General features: G+C 44.7%; 1 protein-coding gene across 1 annotated transcript in view; it reads left to right on the top strand.

Moving 5' to 3' along the window:
- The first annotated feature begins 431 nt into the window (after positions 1 to 431).
- LOC126106191 (uncharacterized) overlaps positions 432 to 21,193 on the top strand; it is a 182,941-nt gene continuing 162,179 nt past the window's right edge. Inside the window, exons 1-2 of the mRNA XM_049912427.1 lie at positions 432 to 565; positions 8,000 to 8,092. Of these exons, the coding sequence (XP_049768384.1) occupies positions 432 to 565; positions 8,000 to 8,092 (227 nt within the window). The remainder of the gene's footprint in view (positions 566 to 7,999; positions 8,093 to 21,193) is intronic.

The raw sequence follows: 21,193 nt of genomic DNA, 5'->3' as shown, positions 1-21,193 counted from the left end.
ATTGGTATCAAAACGGGGCACATTATTTGGAGTCTTGATGTTCTACTGCTATGGAGTTTCCATCTATGGACTTTGTGTGATTTCTGTGTGCTGTATGGTTCCTGTAGTCACCTGTTAGGTTTGCCATGTGCACACAAACTGTAACATTTAATATTAAAACCCCCTAAAGTTTTTCAATGAAAAGAGTCTGTTGTGTACAGTATAAGTATAGTAAAAACAATATTGCATTGAAATCAATCATAACATTGATGACTGTATTATTTACAACTTCCAAGGTCAGTACTTACTGTCTTCAAAATGTAAACATTTGTGTGATGTTTGGTATGTGTGTTTACTGTTTTAATACTTCCATATACTTCAGGAAATTTTCCATTCATATTCATTTTCTGTTCAATCCATACAGGGAATTCTCAGGAGAAACAGCACTGATGATGGCTGTTAAAGAAGGCTGTTTAGAGACAACCAGTATCCTTCTTGAAATGGGTGCAGATGCCAACATCAGTTTTGAGATTGATGATTTTGATATAGTAGCACTGCATCTGGCTGCATGGGGTAATGAACCAAGGTAATATATCCTACTCCCCCCCCCCCCCCCCCCCCCACGTACACACGTACACACGTACACACACACACACACACACACACACACACACACACACACACACACACACACACACACACACACGTGAGGTAAATCATAACTGGATATATGCACGAGAAAATAACAAGAAAGATCAGTCATTAAAATTTGTTTGAAGAATCATTTGCATTGTAGACGAAGAGGCATTGTGCTCGGTTTCATTTAAGTTGTATTTTCTTTTTACCCAACCATCAATTTTAGAAGAAAAAATCTAGTTTAATATCATACATACACACATACACATCACAATGCTGCAGCTTGACTAAGATTAGGGTTTGAGTTAGGTCGGGGAAGTGGAAGTGAGGGGTGATGTGAGGGAGAGGTGTAAATTATAAGAGGACAACTGAGACTACAGATAGGATGATGCACATGTAGGAGTAGATTAATGGATAGAGATAGTGAAGTGAATAGGGCGGAAAGATGAGACCGACGGTACTGTCCTAATCTAGGTGTTTAACTTTTCTTAGTGGAGGGCAGACAATACATTCTGTGAGACCCTACTAAATGCCTTCTCTCAAAACTACCTGGAACACATGATTCAAGATCCCACTCATGATGGAAATGTAATAGCTATAATGAAAATAACCAAACCTGATATCTTTGAGAATGTGAACATAGAAACTGGTATGTGACCATGATGCAGTTGTGATAAAAATAAGTACAAATGGCAACTAAAACATGTTTAAGGATGCATATGTTCAGTAAAAAAGATAAAAAAAGTGATGTCATTTCAGTGAGGACCTTGAAACTTCAAGCACAGGACAAGGATATGCAGCAGAGCTGTGGCTCAAGTTTAAAAGAACAGTTGACCACACGTTGGATAGGTGTGTACTCAGTAGAACAATTCATACTGGCAGGGACCCTCAGTGGTATACAACTACTGTAAAGAAATTCCTAAAGAAACAGGTTATTGCATAACAGGTGTAAAAAAGGCATAGGGCAATAAGCTACAGAGCTGCGGAATAATGTGAATAATGTGTTTTGGGCTGCAAAGAGAGCAATGTTTGATGCCTTCAGTTACTAGTGTATCAGAATTTTGTCAAATGAATTTCCCCAAAGCTGAAGAAATTGTGGCAGTATATAAACTTTAAGTGGTGTCAAAGTTGGTGTCTGGTCACCAGCAGATGAGACAGGAACTGAAACTGAGGATAGCAAAGCAAAAGTGTAAGTGCTTAACTCCAATTTAAAACTTCCTTTATGAAGGGGGAAAAAAGGAAAATCACTTAAATTTAATCCCTGTACCATTAAAAAGTAAGTGTAATAAGTGTTGGTGTGAATGGTGTTGTGAAACAGCTGAAATCATTTAAATTGACTGCAGCTCCATGGAATCTCTCTGATTCTATATTGACTTGTGGTAGAGTTAGTCCATCATAACTACAGTCTATCATGGATTCCTCAAACAAAAACAATTACCAGAAGTGGGAAGGAAATGCAGGTCACATCCATGTACAAAGAGGGTGGTAAAAGTCATCAACAATGATTTCCTCAATGCCAACCAGTGTGGGTTCCAAAAGTATTGAAAATGTGACACTAGACTTCAACTTTTTTCATGTGATTTATCAAAGGCTTTGGATCAAGGCAATATTTCTTGATTTCTAAAAGGCATTTGTCTCAGTACCAGACCTACACCAGACATGAAAATCATAATGGGTCATCATGCCAAATTTGTTACTAGATTGAGGATTTTTCCATTGGGAAGGCACAGCAATTTATCTTGGAAGGAATGCCTTCAACAGATGTAGAAGTAATGTTAGGTGTACCCTAGAGAAATGTGTTGGGATCCTTTGCTAATCATGTTCTTTATTAATGATCTTGCAGACAATGCTGATGGTAACTGCAGACTTCTTGTGGATGATGATTTTTATAATGTACTGTCTGAAATAAGCAGCATAAACAGTGGTGTCCTCTTGGGTAAAATATTCTGGAGGTAAGATAGTCCCCCATTTGGATCTCCGGGCAGGGCCTACTCAAGAGGACGTCATTATCAGGAGATAGAAAACTGGCGTTCTATGGATTGGAGCATGGAATGCCTGATTCCTTAATCGGGCAGGTAGGTTAGAAAATTTAAAAAGGGAAATGGATAGCTTAAAGTTAGATATAGTGGGAATTCGTGAAGTTCAGTGGCAGGAGGAAAAGGACTTTTGGTCAGGTGAATACAGGGTTATAAATACAAAATCAAATAGAGGTAACGCAGGAGTAGGTTTAATAATGAACAAAAAAAATAGGAGTGTGGGTAAGCTGCTAGAAACAGCATAGTGAACGCATTGTGGCCAAGATAGACATGAAGCCCACGCCTACTGCAGTAGTACAAGTTTATATGCTAACTAGCTCTGCAAATGACAAAGAAATTGAAGAAATGTATGATGAAATAAAAGAATTTATTCAGATAGTGAAGGGAGACGAAAATTTAATAGTCATGGGTGACTGGAATTCGAGAGTAGGAAAAGGGAGAGAAGGAAACGTAGTAGGTGAATATGGATTGGGGTTAAGAAATGAAAGAGGAAGGTGTCTGGAAGAATTTTGCACAGAGCATAACTTAATGATAGCTAACACTTGGTTCAAGAATCATAAAAGAAGGTTGTATACATGGAAGAATCCTGGAGATACTAGTAGGTATCAGATAGATTATATAATGGTAAGACAGAGATTTAGGAATCAAGTTTTAAATTGTAAGACATTTCCAGGGGCAGATGTGGACTCTGACCACAATCTATTGGCTATGACCTGTAGATTAAAACTGAAGAAACTGCAAAAAGTTGGGAATTAAAGGAGATGGGACCTGAATAAACTGACTAAACCAGAGGTTGTACAGAGTTTCATGGAGAGCATAAGGGAACAATTGACAGGAATGGGGGAAAGAAATACAGTAGAAGAAGAACGGGTAGCTCTGAGACATGAAGTAGTGAAGGCAGCAGACGATCAAGTAGGTAAAAAGACAAGGACTAGTAGAAATCCTTGGGTAACAGAAGAAATATTGAATTTAATTGATGAAAGGAGAAAATATAAAAATGCAGTAAATGAAGCAGGCAAAAAGTAATACAAACGTCTCAAAAATGAGATCGACAGGAAGTGCAAAATGGCTAAGCACGGATGGCTAGAGGACAAATGTAAGGATGTAGAGGCTTATCTCACTAGGGGTAAGATAGATACCACGTACAGGGAAATTAGAGACCTTTCGAGAAAAGAGAACCACTTGTATGAATATCAAGAGCTCAGATGGAAACCCAGTTCTAAGCAAAGAAGGGAATGCAGAATGGTGGAAGGAGTATATAGAGGGTCTACACAAGGGCAATGTACTTGAGGACAATATTATGGAAATGGAAGAGGATGTAGATGAAGATGAAATGGGAGATACGATACTGCGTGAAGAGTTTGACAGAGCACTGAAAGACCTGAGTCGAAACAAGGCCCCGGGAGTAGACAACACTCCATTAGAACTACTGACGGCCTTGGGAGAGCCAGTCCTGACAAAACTCTACCATCTGGTGAGCAAGATGTATGAGACAGGCAAAATACCCTCAGACTTCAACAAGAATATAATAATTCCAATCCCAAAGAAAGTAGGTGTTGACAGATGTGAAAATCACCGAACTATCAGTTTAATATGTCACGGCTGCAAAATACTAATGCAAATACTCTACAGATGAATGGAAAGACTAGTAGAAACCAGCCACGGGGAAGATCAGTTTGGATTCCATAGAAATATAGGAACAGGTGAGGCAATACTGAACCTATGACTTACCTTAGATGCTAGATTAGGGAAAGGCAAACCTAGGTCTCTAGCATTTGTAGACTTAGAAAAAGCTTTTGACAATGTTGACTGGAATACTATCTTTCAAAGTCTGAGGGTGGCAGGGGTAAAATACAGGGAGCGAAAGTCTATTTACAATTTGTACAGAAACCAGATGGTCTTTATAAGAGTCGATGGACATGAAAGGGATCAGTGGTTGGGAAGGGAGTGAGTCAGGGTTGTAGCTTATCCCCGATGTTATTCAATCTGTATATTGAGCAAGCAGTGAAGGAAAAAAAGGAAAAATTCGGAGAAGGTATTAAAATCCATGGAGAAGAAATGAAAACTTTGAGGTTTGCCAATGACATTGTAATTTTTGTAATTCTGTCAGACAGCAAAGGACTTGGAAGAGCAATTGAATGGAATGGATAGTGTCTTGAAAGGAGGATATAAGATGAACATCAACAAAAGCAAAATGAGGATAATGGAATGTAGTCGAATTAAGTCGGGTGATGCTGAGGGAATTAGGTTAGGAAATGAGACACTTTAATTAGTAAAGGAGTTTTGCTATTTGGTGAGCAAATGATGGTCAAAGTAGAGAGGATATAAAATGTATACTGCCAATGGCAAGGAAAGCATTTCTGAAGAAGAGAAATTTGTTAACATCAAGTATAGATTTAAATTCCAGGAAGTTGTTTCTGAAGGTATTTGTATGGAATGTGGCCATGTATCGAAGTGAAACATGGACGATAAATAGTTTGGACAAGAAGAGAATAGAAGCTTTTTAAATGTGGTGCTACAGAAGAATTCTGAAGATTAGATGGGTAGATCACATAACCAATGAGGAGGTATTGAATAGGATTGGGGAGAAGAGAAGTTTGTGGCACAACTTGACTAGAAGAAGGGATCGGTTGGTAGGACATGTTCTGAGGCATCAAGGGATCACAAATTTGGTATTGGAGGGCAGTGTGGAGGGTAAAAATTGTAGAGGGATACCAAGAGATGAATACACTAAGCAGATTCAGAAGGATGTAGGTTTCAGTAGTTACTGGGAGATGAAGCATCTTGCACAGGATAGAGTAGCATGGAGAGCTGCATCAAACCAGTCTCATGACTGAAGACAACAACAACAACAACAACATGGTGAGGTTAAGCCCTCAAACTTTCAATCAGTTTCATTTTTGCTAATATCCCAGAAAATTTTACAAAATGTAATATACAAATGGCTGCTTAGCCATCTGCCTGCAAATAAAGTACAGGGTGTCACAGGAGGGTTGGTCAGTAATCAGGGAACAACCATAATTCAAAAGAAAGGGGGGGGGGCTGTGCTGTTCAAAGGATTGGATGAAGAAATTGCTTTAGAAATTTGTTCATGGAGGTCAGTGGGTTGAGGATATGACTTTTGTTTTTACATGGAAGGAGGTAGCAACTTTTAAAGTGGAAATAGTTTTACTTCCTGGTTGATTCTGTCTGTTCATGTGAAACAGTGTCTTACCTATAACCTAGGTATATGTAGTAAATATATCTGCTCCAACATTAAATTCCTCCCTTTTCCAACTTGCTCAAACAATTTCTCTTTCCTCCCTTAGAAGGAACCTGTGTATTCTGCACTGGTCAGCCAGCTCATTATGACCAGCTATCTAATCACTTGTATGTCCATCTTTGACATGGATAACATCCGCGACACATGGCATGGAAGCAATGAGGTCTTGGTAGGGCTCTGGAGGGAGTTGGCACCATGTCTGTATACCCAAGTCGCCTAATTTCCATAAATTCTTGAGAGTGGGGGCAATAAGCTCTGATGCCACATTCAATCACACCCCAGATGTGTTTAATTGGATTCAGATCTGGAGAGTTTGGAGGCCAGCACATCATTTGAAACTTCAACTGCGTTCCTTGAACCACTACATCATGCTTCTGGCGTCAAGACATGGCACATTAGCTTGTTGAAAAATGCCACAGCTGTCAGGAAATAGTATCATCATGGAGGGGTGTATGCGGTCTACAACCAGTATATGATAATCATTGGCTGTAATGGTGCCTTGTACGAGATCCACTGGACCCGTTGATGCCCATGTGAATGCTCCCCAGTGTAATGTAGCCACTGCCAGCTTGTCTCCATCCTGCAGTAAAGGTGTCATGGAGTTGTAGTCACACCCTCCCATTGGCATGATGGAGGCATCAGGGTTCATTAGACCATGCAACACTCTGCCACTCTGTCAATGTCCAGTGCCAATGGTCATGTGCCTATTTCAGTTATAGTTGGCAATGTCACAGTGTTAACATTGGCACATGCACGGGTGGTCGGCTGCGGAGACTCGTCATTGGAGTGTTTGGTGTACTTTGTGTTTAGACGCACTTGTACTCTATCCAGCATTAAAGTATAATGTTAGTTCTATCACAGTTCGCTGCCTGTCCTGTTTTATAAGCCTGCCAATCGTATGCTGTCAGACATCTGTAATGAGGGGTGGCTACCCAACCCGAAAATGTCGGGACATGGTTTCAGCATGTCAGACAGTCACCACAGCACTCATCAAAATCCTAACAAATCATGCAGTTCCAAAATGCTTGTGCTGAGCCTCCGTGCCATCACGATCTGCCCTGAAACAAACTCGGATCACATGCCTTCCCCATTCAACACGCGGAGAGTAAGCCCGCTGATATTACATGCACTGTGTGTGTGTGTCTGACTAGCAGTCATTCCTCACCAAGTGATGCTTCTATCACCTGGGTGTGTTTGTACTGATAGCAGGTTGATGGTCATGAAGTTCTGGCTGATCAGAATATTTTAAGTGTTACTAGAGTTGATTGTCAAAGATGTAAGTATTTGCTAGAATCTCTCTCTTCATGATTTTAATAACTAAGAGGGCATGCTGGAAAGTAATGGTCATAAATTTTTTATCATGTTCTCAATATTGGTGGAGGTATGGTGTGTAATGCATGTTAATTTGTCAACCTTCCTGCTTCACTGACGCAAGCTGGAACCCTCTGCAGCTAGCGGGCTCTGGTTTGTAACATGTCAGTGTGTAATGTAACTTTTGGTGTGCTGTAAACAGGAAACTGACAGCTCTCCTGCAGCACAATAAAGCCAGACCACAAAAGTGTGTGCAACATCTGCCACAATCGGATACTTTGGGTTCACTGTCATCAGTCATTTTCTGTACAATCCTGATTCAGTCCAAGCCAATTTTTCTCTGTTTCCAAAACATAGGGTTCATTGTTCAGGACTTCACTATGATAGTGATGCAGTGCAAGCAGATGTGTAGTTGTGGATCTGTCAACAAAGCCAAACATTCTACAGTGATGGTATTAATGAACTGGTCTCTCAAGTGGAGAAAATAAATATGTAGAATGTAAAAAGAAAAAATTTTTTTATGTAGAGAGCTTTAAGAGTTTCCACACACAAAATTTGTAGGCATTACTTTCTGGCACACCCTCATAGTTCACTGGTAATCATTTTCCTGTTCCACTATTTACTTTTCACAGTAATTTCTGTGATACTAAATGCAGATTTTCTGCATAATTTTTTAATTTCATTAAGGACTTACTTAATGCAGTTAGGTGAATGAGACACTGGAAGCAGCTCCACTGTCAGCATTTGTTTATATCTGTTAATGCTTTTGTTTCAGGTTGGTTGAATGTCTGTTGGATGTTTCAGATATGGGAAAGATTGCTGAGTGCAGAAACAGTAATCCTATAATATACGCAATCAAGCGCATGCAGTAAGTTTTATAGAGTTTGAGATTCTACATTGATATGTTTTGCATTTCATTTAGGGTGCTAAACATTTGTATGTCAACATGTAATGAATAACATTAAAAATGCTGCCTGAAGAAACTGAATGCCAGATCAAACACTGCTGACTAAGGAATCAGTAGAACACTCATATGATGATCTCTGGATCAGCAATAGTGATAGGAATAAGTAATTTGTTTCTTATGGTTGCTGTAAGTGAACTGCAATTGTAGCCTGTAGGGTTAATTCAATCACAGTGCTAGTGGCCATCATAAGGCTTTCATTATCACCTAGTAAAACAATGAAGCTGCTACCATGGAACTTGTTGCTGTTTGTCCTTCTCTACATATTTGCACTTTAATGAGACAAATTTTTCCCAGTCACAGCTTACTTGACAGAGACTTTGGTTGTACACTGTTCAGTCACATTAATGCCACCACCTGCCAGAAGTCTGAATAACCACCTTTTGAAGTATGGACCACTGTGAGACATGCAAGATGTGTGTTGTGAGGTTCTGAAGGGAACCAACAGGGATATGGAGCCTTGGTGAGTCCAGTGCCGTGGCCAGCTGCACAAGGTTTCTCAGTTGAGGTTCCACCTCTTCAAACTAGTTTTGGGTACTGTGAGCTGTGTGTGACATTACATTGTCCCACCGGTAGATGCCATTGTGCATAGACAAAACAGACTGCATGGTACGGGTGGAAGTGTGGTTCCAAAGGATAGATGCATACTTGCATACTTGAGGTGATCAGTTGTGCCTTCCAGAATGACAATATCATGCATGGAATGTAAAAAAAAAAAAAAAAAAAAAAAAAAAAACCTTCTCCAGACCACAGTACTCCCTCCTCCAACCTTGACCCTTCTACTGATTGTTGCAGGGAGCTTACTTCCAGATGTTTCACACCATACATGCCAACAGCCATCTGTCTGATGGAGCATAAAACTTGGTCCACCTGGAAAGGCCATGCCTGATGCTACTCATTGGACATACAGCTGAGATATTGGCATGCAAATCCTAGCAATCACCACTGCTGAACAGCAGTCAGGAGGAGCGTGTCAACCAGGCACCTGCTGTGGAGGCACTCACGCAGCAATGTCAGCTGAACAGTTGTTGAGAAGATACCATTGGTAGCCCCTCAGTTCATCTGGATGGTCAGTTACTCAACAGTTGCAGGTCTATTCACTGATAAACATCTGCACATTCGTGGTTCACCCTTGTCATCTATGGCCTGCAGTGCACCACAGGTGTTTCGATGGCAGTTTCGGATAGTCATTTTGGCATGCATGATATACTTATACCATGGCAGCATGTGGACACTTCACAACCTTAGCCATTTCAGAAATGCTTCCACTCTTGTCCCAAAAATCAACAATTATGCTGTTTTGGACATCAGATGAATTTCTTCATTTCCACATTTCGATGATAATGACTGCACTGTTTTCCATGTCCCCCTCAACATGCTCTGTACACCCACCACTGCTAGTGTAGCCACCTGCTGTCTGAGAGTGGTTATTAGACATTTATGTTGAATTTAGGCAGTGACTGAAGTGTGTAGATGTCTACATTGTGGCTGTTCAGGGAATGTTCCAACTTAAACGACATCATCATTCTAGAAATGTGGGTGGGTGGGTGGGTGCAAACGCACCTACCTTTTCTTGTACAGCTCCATGAAATGGATATCTTGACAGCCTCCTGTAATATCATCAGGATATTTAAATGGTGCACTCCTGTAGTGATTTTGCCCTTGATGAGGATAATCTGTTAGCATCACACCATTTTCAAAATGTCATGGAAGACTTTCACTTTCTTTACTATCATTCCAGTTCTAATACTTCAGTCTCCTAGCGCCAGATCCTCCTATATGCTCACTGTTCAGTCTTTTATAGAGAGATGATCTGCCATCTATTTTTTATTTTTATTTTACTTTTTTTTTGTCAGTCAGACTTGTTTGGCTACAATGGAACCATCTTCACACATAATCACTTTCATATGATGGTTCATTGTTGCAGCATTGTTCTTCAAATTCAGAAAATGAATTACCACACAGTAGTCCACTTTTTCAGTGTCACCCACCCAGATAGCAGTGTGCACTAGCACACTGTTTCTAGGATTTGGGGATGTGTGCCAGCTGTAGATTGAATCTGTCTGGTGGATTAACAATGAGGGCCAATTTGACAGACAGCTGGGATAGGTGGTTTTCCACATTGTACTATGTTAAATACTGACTCACTACCATCATCCCACCAGATAAAATTTGCAAACATTTGAAAAATATTTTCACACTTTAGCATGGGTTAATGCTAGACACAGATGAGTTACACATATTCTATCCCAAGGAGTAAGGGGTGTGACAGAAAGGGCATCGAGGCACCCTCTGTCAGTAACATTGTGAAACTTGTGATGACACGGAATAATACCAGGAAGAAGGAAGAAGAAACGGAGGGGGAGGGGGCACCACCACTTCTTCAATGCAGTATGCGTTTTGTTTTGCTCCTCTTGCAATGGGCTACAGGACTGTAGTTCAGGATTTCAGTGTCTACCAAGACTGTAGGCATGTACATGCAGCCACAGAAAAACTAATTATACAACCTTTCAGGGTGGTTATTATAATTTTTTGACTGCTCCTCATAAATGGTGGAGGTATATAGATTTTCAGTCCTTGGTTTTACCAATACAACACAGTTGAGGAAGAAATTGTCTGGTGCTCCCTGAAAAGAACTTCTATGTTTTGGACATATGTTGTAAGGTATTACCTTATAAGAAAATAGGAGCAAAAAATTGCTGGAAAACATAACATAGCTTTTTCAACTAAAAGAAAGTAGCACTTGCTGTTGTAAATACAGTTTACAGCAATAATTAACACAATCACCTCTTTTTTTCTTTACAAGTATGGTCTATGATTTGTGTTACATCTGGTGTAATAAGATAATAGTGGCTGAACAATGCTCAGTATAAGCCCGGATAAATGTGGCACATATGACCTGCAAAAAACACTACATGAGCAGAGGATCCATAAGTGCAGTCGGGGACGAACCCAGAAATTTGAGCATGTAACATTTTGAAGAATAAACAATACACAAGCAAGTGAACAAAGACAAAGATGATAAAGGACTCTGAGTGAATGCTAACATATGACTGGCCTTAGATTCCATGAGATCACACCAGAAAACTGTGCAGCCAAAGATTGTGCCCAGTATATGACACACATGAGCCATTTACAGGGCAGTCAAGGATCTCTTCAATTCTCAGCCACAAAATGCTTATCGTCCAACAAGAGTCTGGTGGGGGATATCTAAACCCTTCCTGCCTTGACGAGGTATGTAGGGCCAAAAATTCCCTAACTTGTGCTGGAGGCACATGAGGGGCTATTCCATTGGGCACTCTCTGCCAGCCCACTGGTTTCAATGGATTGAGTGGTGATTGCATGATGCTCCATCCCCCCCCCCCCCCTCCCTGCTGCCGCCTCTGCCAAACAGTTCTCCTGGTTAGTGGGTTCCACCAGGTGATGATGCAAATTATAGGATGGGTGGAAGGTTGTGGGAACGGCTGTGAGTGCCGCTAAGTGGAGACACTTGCCTCCTGCTTATCAAAGTCAAAGTTGGAGCCTGGCTGTAACCATGATGTAGCATTTGTGTTCATGTGCCATGAGGTGGGCCAGTAGCGAAAGTCATAGGAATAATTACTCACGAACAAGATCAAATGCTGTGCAGTTATGTCCAGAATAGTGGACTGGGGACCAAACAGAGAGATGATCAGCTTACTATCTGTAAGGAAGTGGACTTACGTGCTGTTGAAGGCAATATAGAACTTCCTGATACCATATATGGTCACCATTGCTGCCTACTTAACCTGGGGAGTTTTCTACACAGCAGACAAGGTCTTTGAGTTCTAAACAATAGGCTCCTCCAAGCCACAGAGATTTATGTGAGAGAGAATTGTGCCACTATTGCATTGGAATGCACTGGTGCCCCAGGTCAGGGCCTTACTGAGGGTTAATGTGCCCGAACAGGTAACAGAGAGGAGATATTAATTAAATTTCTGGAAAGCTGACTGCCACACCTCTGACAACTCACTCCACTCCTTTCTTACAAAGCTGTTTCAATGAATGACAAAAGTGAGCAGACCATGCAATGAATTTTGCATAGTAGTTTTCTATAATAACAATGATTGCTACTACCTAATATTCTTATGAACTGGTGGTTTGTTAATTGCTGCAACATGATCTGTCCTTCCTTAACATGTGCCCCCCCCCCCCTGCGGGTCCGGGGATTAGAATAGGCCCGAGGTATTCCTGCCTGTCGTAAGAGGTGACTAAAAGGAGTCCATCCCCCTCACGGGGGTAGTTAGCGCCTGCGTCCGGAGACGGACGGTTTCACGACCTATAATCGTGGTCTTTTTGGTTTTTCACTTCTCGTTTCTTCCTTCCTTTTGTTGGTTCCTTTCTTTGCTCTTCTCCACCTCACTGTCTTCCTTCCTCTTTCCCTTGACTTCTCCTTGCCTTCTCCTTGCCTTTTTCTCCTTGCCTTCTCATTGCCTTCTTCTCCTTGCTTCCTCATTGCCTTCTTCTCCTTGCCTTCTCTGGTCTCCGCCTCGGCGTTTGAGACAGTCTGTCCTCTTTCTCCCTCTCTCTCTTCTTTTTCCTCTTCTTCCTTCCTCCCTGTGCGTGTCTGAAGGCCGACCCACGCGTTCGCACGCGTAGCCGGTGACGAGGTAACGCGTAAGTCCCCGCCCTGGGTAGACATGTAAGGCACGCTCCCCCTGCGGGTCCGGGGATTAGAATAGGCCCGAGGTATTCCTGCCTGTCGTAAGAGGCGACTAAAAGGAGTCCATCCCCCTCACTGGGGTAGTTAGCGCCTGCGTTCGGAGACGGACGGTTTCACGACCTATAATCGTGGTCTTTTTGGTTTTAAACTTCTCGTTTCTTCCTTCCTTTTGTTGGTCCTTTTCTTTGCTCTTCTCCACCTCACTGTCTTCCTTACTCTTTCCCTTGACTTCTCCTTGCCTTCTCATTGCCTTTTTCTCCTTGCCTTCTCATTGCCTTTTTCTCCTTGCCTTCTCATTGCCTTTTTCTCCTTGCCTTCTCATTGCCTTTTTCTCCTTGCCTTCTCATTGCCTTTTTCTCCTTGCCTTCTCATTGCCTTTTTCTCCTTGCCTTCTCATTGCCTTTTTCTCCTTGCCTTCTCATTGCCTTTTTCTCCTTGCCTTCTCATTGCCTTTTTCTCCTTGCCTTCTCATTGCCTTTTTCTCCTTGCCTTCTCATTGCCTTTTTCTCCTCGCCTTCTCATTGCCTTTTTCTCCTCGCCTTCTCATTGCCTTTTTCTCCTTGCCTTCTCATTGCCTTTTTCTCATTGCCTTTTTCTCCTTGCCTTTTTCTCCTTGCCTTTTTCTCCTTGCCTTTTTCTCCTTGCCTTTTTCTCCTTGCCTTTTTCTCCTTGCCTTTTTCTCCTTGCCTTTTTCTCCTTGCCTTTTTCTCCTTGCCTTTTTCTCCTTGCCTTTTTCTCCTTGCCTTTTTCTCATTGCCTTTTTCTCCTTGCCTTTTTCTCCTTGCCTTCTCATTGCCTTTTTCTCCTTGCCTTCTCATTGCCTTTTTCTCCTTGCCTTCTCATTGCCTTTTTCTCCTTGCCTTCTCATTGCCTTTTTCTCCTTGCCTTCTCATTGCCTTTTTCTCCTTGCCTTCTCATTGCCTTTTTCTCCTTGCCTTCTCATTGCCTTTTTCTCCTTGCCTTCTCATTGCCTTTTTCTCCTTGCCTTCTCATTGCCTTTTTCTCCTTGCCTTCTCATTGCCTTTTTCTCCTTGCCTTCTCATTGCCTTTTTCTCCTTGCCTTCTCATTGCCTTTTTCTCCTTGCCTTCTCATTGCCTTCTTCTCCTTGCCTTCTCTGGTCTCCGCCTCGGCGTTTGAGACAGTCTGTCCTCTTTCTCCCTCTCTCTTCTTTTTCCTCTTCTTCCTTCCTCCCTGGGCGTGTCTGAAGGCCGACCCACGCGTTCGCACGCGTAGCCGGTGACGGGGTAACGCGTAAGTCCCCACCCTGGGTAGACATGTAAGGCACGCGCGTACCCCCTGGTAAAGGCCAGGCCCGGGGAGGGGTGATTGCCTGAGCTGATACCTTCTGACCATGCCGATTGGTCCCTCCGTCTGTTTCTCGGGAGGTGTGACCTGAGGTGTAAACATTCACCTAAGGCGGGAGTGCCCTCTGAGAGGGTCCCCACAAGGAAGGAGCGCGCCATCGGAGACGCTGGCAATCGTGGGGGATTCCTCCGCAATGGATTCTACTCCATCGCTTTCGACTTCGACCCAAAAACGGAAACATGACCAGCCACCAGTGACAAAAGTACTACCGCCTGCCCCACAGTTCCTCGTAGTTTCTCGCACTGAGGACGGAAAGGATTTTTCCTCTGTCAACCCTTTTGTTATTCAGAAGGGCGTTGATGCCATAGCCGGATCGGTCAAATCTTGTACCAGGTTGCGTAACGGCACCTTATTACTAGAAACTGAGAGTGCCTTTCAGGCACAAAAACTGCTTCGGGCCACCCTCCTGTACACGTTCCCTGTCCAGGTGGAGGCCCACCGAACTTTGAATTCGTCTCGTGGTGTAGCGTATACTAGCTCCCTCGACGGATTGACTGACGAGGAGCTTCAATCTTTCCTCGCTGAGCAGGGCGTGACGGCTGTCCATCGGGTCATGAAAAAGGTCAACAACAACCTTGTACCGACCCGGACACTCTTCTTGACCTTCGATAGTGTTAAGCTGCCATCGCGCATCAAGGCGGGCTACGAGGTTATTTCTGTTCGCCCCTATGTCCCGACACCTACGCGCTGCTACCAGTGTCAGCGTTTCAATCACACACGACAGTCTTGTTCCAATGCGGCTAAATGTGTCACTTGTGGCAGGGATGCCCATGAGGGTGACTGTCCACCTCCGTCTCCTCATTGTGTGAACTGTCAGGGTGACCATGCCGCATCCTCCCGCGACTGTCCTGTCTATAAGGACGAACGTTGCATCCAAGAAATTCGTGTCAAAGAGAAAGTGTCCACCTCGGCTGCTCGCAAGCTATTGGCTAGTAGGAAGCCCACGCTGCTCCCAGCGGGGAAATATAGTACTGTCCTCGCCTCTCCTCGGACTACCCGGGAGGTCGCAACCCAGACATGCGATCTGACCTTCAGCACCACGGTCGTCCGTTCGGCCAGTGCTAAGATCGCGCGGTCGACGTCTCCTCTTCCTCCCATCACACCACAGACACCAGCCACTTCCTCAGCTTCTGCTAAGTCGAAGACCCCGAAGTCAGATGCACGGTCCTTCAAGAAGGAACCATCCCGTGCAGACTTCCTCCGTCCCTCGACCTCCCAGCCTTCGACCGGTACTTCCACCAAACGTCCTTCCAAAAAGGCGCATAGGAAGCACAGTTCTCCTTCTCCGCCACGGCGCATCTCTTCTCCTGCGCCACCCAGCGGTTGCCGCCCCAGGCCGTCATCCGTTTCGCCTGGCCGCACCGCCGGTAGCCGTACATCTGGCCGTTCACCGGCGGAGGAAGCTCCCTCTCCCGGCCATCCTCCCGAGATGGCCGATGACCCTATAGACCCCATGGACGATGACTGTCCGCCTACTGATAGCGGCGGCAGTGCTCGCTCGAAGCCAGGCCCTAAGCGGCCTTCGAGGTGACCCCTTCTCTCATCTTCCTTTTCTTACGATGGCACTTATTCACTGGAATATTCGCAGCATTCGCTCAAACCGAGAGGACTTGAAGTTGCTGCTCCGCTTGCATCGTCCGCTCATCGTAGCCCTCCAGGAAACGAAGCTACGCCCATGTGATCACATTGCCTTGGCACACTACACCTCTGTGCGTTTTGACCTACCCCCTATGGTAGGAATCCCAGCTCATGGAGGGGTTATGTTGCTGGTCCGGGATGATATTTACTACGATCCCATCACGTTGCACACCGGCCTGCAGGCAGTCGCCATCCGCATTACTCTCCCCACTTTTACGTTTTCCTTTTGTACCGTTTACACTCCCTCGTCATCTGCCGTTACCAGGGCAGACATGATGCAACTTATTGCTCAGCTACCTGCACCGTTTTTGTTAACTGGAGACTTCAATGCCCACCATCCCCTTTGGGGTTCTCCAGCCTCCTGCCCGAGGGGCTCCTTGTCAGCAGACCTTTTCAACCAGCTCAATCTTGTCTGCCTCAATACTGGCGCCCCTACTTTTCTTTCGGACACATCTCATACCTATTCCCATTTAGACCTCTCTATATGTACTCCCCAACTTGCACGCCGGTTTGAGTGGTATGCACTTGCTGATACATATTCGAGCGACCACTTCCCGTGTGTTATCCATCTCCTGCAGCATACTCCCTCTCCGTGCTCCTCTAGTTGGACCATCTCCAAGGCAGACTGGGGGCTCTTTTCTTCCAGGGCGACCTTTCAGGATCAAACCTTCACAAGCTGCGATCGTCAGGTCGCACACCTCACGGAAGTCATTCTCGCTGCTGCTGAATATTCCATCCCTCACCCTACTTCTTTTCCACGTCGCGTACCGGTCCCCTGGTGGACCGCAGCATGTAGAGACGCTTTACGTGCTCGTCGACGTGCTTTACGCACCTTTAAACGCCACCCTACAGTGGCGAATTGTATTAATTATAAACGATTACGTGCTCAGTGTCGTCGTATTATTAACGAAAGCAAGAAAGCCAGCTGGGCTGCTTTCACAAGCACCTTCAACAGTTTTACTCCTTCTTCTGTTGTCTGGGGTAGCCTGCGCCGGCTATCTGGCACTAAGGTCCACTCCCCAGTTTCTGGCTTGAAGGTCGCGAATGAAGTCCTTGTGGCCCCTGAGGCTGTCTCCAATGCCTTCGGCCGCTTTTTCGCCGAGGTTTCGAGCTCCGCTCATTACCACCCTGCCTTCCTCCCCCGCAAACAGGCAGAGGAGGCTAGGCCACCTGACTTTTGCTCCTCGACTTGTGACAGTTATAATGCCCCATTCACCATGCGGGAACTCGAAACCGCACTTGGCCGATCACGGTCCTCCGCTCCAGGGCCTGATTCTATTCATATTCAGATGCTGAAGAACCTTTCTCCTGCGGGTAAAGGTTTTCTTCTTCGTACATACAATCGCATCTGGATTGAGGGACATGTTCCCGCATGCTGGCGCGAGTCTATTGTTGTCCCGATTCCTAAGCCGGGGAAGGACAAGCACTTGCCTTCCAGTTATCGACCTATCTCACTTACCAGCTGTGTCTGTAAAGTGATGGAGCGAATGGTTAACTCTCGATTGGTTTGGCTGCTCGAGTCTCGACGCCTACTTACCAATGTCCAATGTGGATTTCGTAGGCGCCGCTCTGCTGTTGACCATCTGGTTACCTTGTCGACCTTCATTATGAATAACTTCTTGCGGAAGCGCCCGACCGCGGCTGTGTTCTTTGATTTGGAGAAGGCTTACGACACCTGTTGGAGGGCGGGCATTCTCCGCACCATGCATACATGGGGCCTTCGCGGTCGCCTCCCTCTTTTTATTCGTTCCTTTTTAATGGATCGACAGTTCAGGGTACGTGTGGGTTCTGTCCAGTCCGACACCTTTCGCCAGGAGAATGGGGTGCAACAGGGCTCAGTTTTGAGCGTCGCTCTCTTCGCCATCGCGATCAATCCAATAATGGATTGCCTCCCAGCTGATGTATCAGGCTCCCTTTTTGTGGACGATTTTACCATCTATTGCAGCGCGCAGCGTACACGTGTCCTGGAGCGCTGTCTTCAGCGTTCTCTTGACCGTCTTTACTCCTGGAGTGTCGCCAATGGCTTCCGTTTTTCTGCCGAGAAGACGGTCTGTATTAACTTCTGGCGCTACAAAGAGTTTCTCCCACCGTCCTTACGACTTGGTCCCGTTGCTCTCCCAATCGTGGAGACAACCAAATTTTTAGGCCTTACCTTTGACAGGAAACTTAGCTGGTCTCCACATGTGTCATATTTGGCCGCCCGTTGTACCCGTTCTTTAAATGTCCTCCGTGTTCTCAGTGGTATGTCGTGGGGAGCGGATCGAACCGTCCTACTTCGTCTACATCGGTCGATCGTCCGCTCCAAGCTGGATTATGGGAGCTTCGTATACTCCTCTGCACGGCCATCCATCTTACGCCGCCTCAACTCCATACAACATCGGGGTTTACGACTTGCGATCGGAGCATTTTATACCAGTCCCGTAGAGAGTCTTCATGCTGACACTGGCGAATTGCCACTCACTTACCGGCGCGATATACTGCTTTGTCGGTATGCCTGTTGGCTACTGTCAATGCCCGACCATCCGTCTTATCGTTCCTTTTTTGACGACTCTCTTGACCGTCAATATAGGTTGTATGTCTCTGCCCTGCTACCCCCTGGAGTTCGCTTTCGTCGCCTCCTTCAACACCTTAATTTTTCACTCCCTGCAACCTTTCGAGTGGGCGAGAGCCACACGCCACCTTGGCTCCAGGCTCAGGTCCGCGTTCACCTTGACCTCAGCTCGCTCCCAAAAGAGGTCACCCCCAGTTCGGACTACCACTCCCGTTTTCTGGAACTTCGTTCGAAGTTCATCAACATGACTTTCATTTATACAGATGGCTCTAAGACCAATGACGGGGTCGGGTGTTCCTTTATAGTCGGGGCACAAAGTTTCCAATACCGGCTCCATGACCATTGTTCGGTCTTCACAGCTGAGCTCTTTGCCCTCTACCAGGCTGTTCTTTACATCTGCCGCCACCGACATTCTGCTTATGTCATCTGCTCAGATTCCCTGAGCGCCATCCAGAGCCTCAGTGATCCGTACCCGGTTCACCCTTTCGTACACCGGATCCAACGCTCTCTTCAGCGGCTGGTGGACGTCGGTCCGCCGGTTAGCTTTATGTGGGTTCCTGGCCATGTCGGTATCCCTGGGAACGAAGCTGCAGATGCCGCGGCCAAGGCTGCGGTCCTCCAGCCTCGGACAGCTTCTTGTTGTGTCCCTTCGTCCGATTTTAGCAGGGTCATTTGTCGGCGCGTTGTGTCGCTGTGGCATGCCGATTGGGCTGCACTTACCGACAACAAGCTTCGGGCCTTAAAACCTCTTCCCGTGGCTTGGACGTCCTCCTCACGCCCTTCTCGGCGGGAGGAGGTCGTTTTAGCAAGTTTAAGGATTGGACACTGCCGGTTCAGCCATCGCCATCTGCTGACGGCTGCGCCGGCGCCGTTCTGCCCATGTGGGCACTTGCTGACGGTTAGGCACATTTTAATGTCCTGTCCAGATCTTAACCAACTGCGCCTCGATCTTAACCTGCCTAATACTTTCGATGCCATTTTAGCGGATGACCCACGAGCAGCTGCTCGTGTTCTTTGTTTTATCAATTTGACGAACCTCGCTAAGGACATTTGATGATGTTGTTTTTTAATCCTATGCCTGTCAGTCTCTTTTATCATGTTTTCCCTTTTAGTTGTTGTTGTCAACTTGTGCCTCGCGGTGCATTCTTAGAGTAGTCAGGGCGCTAATGACCATTGAAGTTGTGCGCCCTAAAACCACAAAAAAAAAAAAAAAAAAAAAAAAACTTGTGCCCTAAATACTACACTCTAGGAGCAAAAGGGTTACATTTCTCAGTCTTCTGATGCAGCCCATTGAAAAACTGCCTGCAAGTTTAGCAGATGTTTTCTTCTCATGGAGCCAGTACACAAAAGGGCATTCAAATATTTTGTGTATGGTGAACTGAATAGCTGAGTTGCTTTTTGAAATACAAAGATGGTCTGATATTGGTCCAAAATTGACAATCTTCAATTCAGCTAAAAATTTTATATTGCAATTCCTAATCATCCCAGTAATTAATACAATGTGAGGAAACTGCAGTAGTCCTGGAGCTAAAGCCACCCCAACTAGTTAACCTGGTGCAGCCCAAAACATGTATTTAATGCTGAAATCTGACTAGACTGTGTCCAATGACAGTGGAGATATATATCCCTGAGGTCAATTTTGGAAAGTTGCTGACCACCTGCCAATCTAACCAATAACTCTTTGAGGCTTGGAATGGGATAAACATTTATTTCACTTTTTGCCCTGGTTGTGTACATAAAATCATCACAAAGCTGAAAATTGCCATTGAGTTTCTGGATCGTGAACATGTGGAAGGCCCACTTGCTCTGTGAAACAAGTGACATGCCCAAGATTCCAACATTTGTCGAGTTCTGTCTTCATTATCTCACATAGAAAATAATGTGGGTCGGCTTGACGGAACTTTGGAACTGCTGTTGAATGAAATGTTATGTGGGTCTCAAAATTGGTAGTTGTACCCACATCCTTACAAAAATAGTTGATCAAATTGATGCAGCATTGCCTCCAAGTTCTGAAATGGGGCTGTCCAAAAGGTGAAAGCATCATGTCCAAAAATGTTTCCTGCAAACTGTGAATTGACAGCCAGCAGCATGAGTTGGTGTTCCACACTTTTATATATGACCACAATTAATATGTGACCCCACAATGAAAACTGCTGCCATCTATGAGACTATGTGGTGCTGTGAGCATTGCAGGGAGAGGTGGGACGAGGTGAGAGGAGAAGTGTATCTAAATTGAACACACTGACTGAGGCCCATGTGTCAAATTGAAACTTCTTGAAAGACCCTACTGCAAGGGACACGAAAAAAGGAATTATTTTTGAAAGCTATGTATTTTCAAATTGTGTACAAGACAACCTCATCCCCTTCAAAATGTTCTCAATTACAACTAATATATTTGTCCTACCAGTGCCTTCCACTGTATAAAACACTTCTTGTATACACCTTTAGAAATGGCTGATACTCCTCCTGCATCCCACCCTTCCTCACTCCCCCCCCCCCTTCCTCACACACACCCCCCCCCCCCTTGCCCTTTTCAATGTTACCAAATTTTCCACACATGGAAATACAAAAGTCACACAGACAGTTCAGATGAGTAAGGTACACTGAGTATTGGAACCTTGCATTGCCATTGTGGAGAACCAGTCTATTCATTTCCAAATCTTTCATTAAAATTAGCTGAACCGAGCTCTGAGATAACCCACTAATCTTAAACAGTTGATCAATTATCTGTTGACAGTCTGTGAGCATAAGATCACAAATTTTTTCAAT

The sequence above is a fragment of the Schistocerca cancellata genome, chromosome 10 (genome assembly GCF_023864275.1).
Source record: "Schistocerca cancellata isolate TAMUIC-IGC-003103 chromosome 10, iqSchCanc2.1, whole genome shotgun sequence".
Taxonomy (NCBI): domain Eukaryota; kingdom Metazoa; phylum Arthropoda; class Insecta; order Orthoptera; family Acrididae; genus Schistocerca; species Schistocerca cancellata.
Note: the sequence above shows the minus strand (reverse complement) of the source record. Positions and strands in the feature narration are given on the sequence as shown.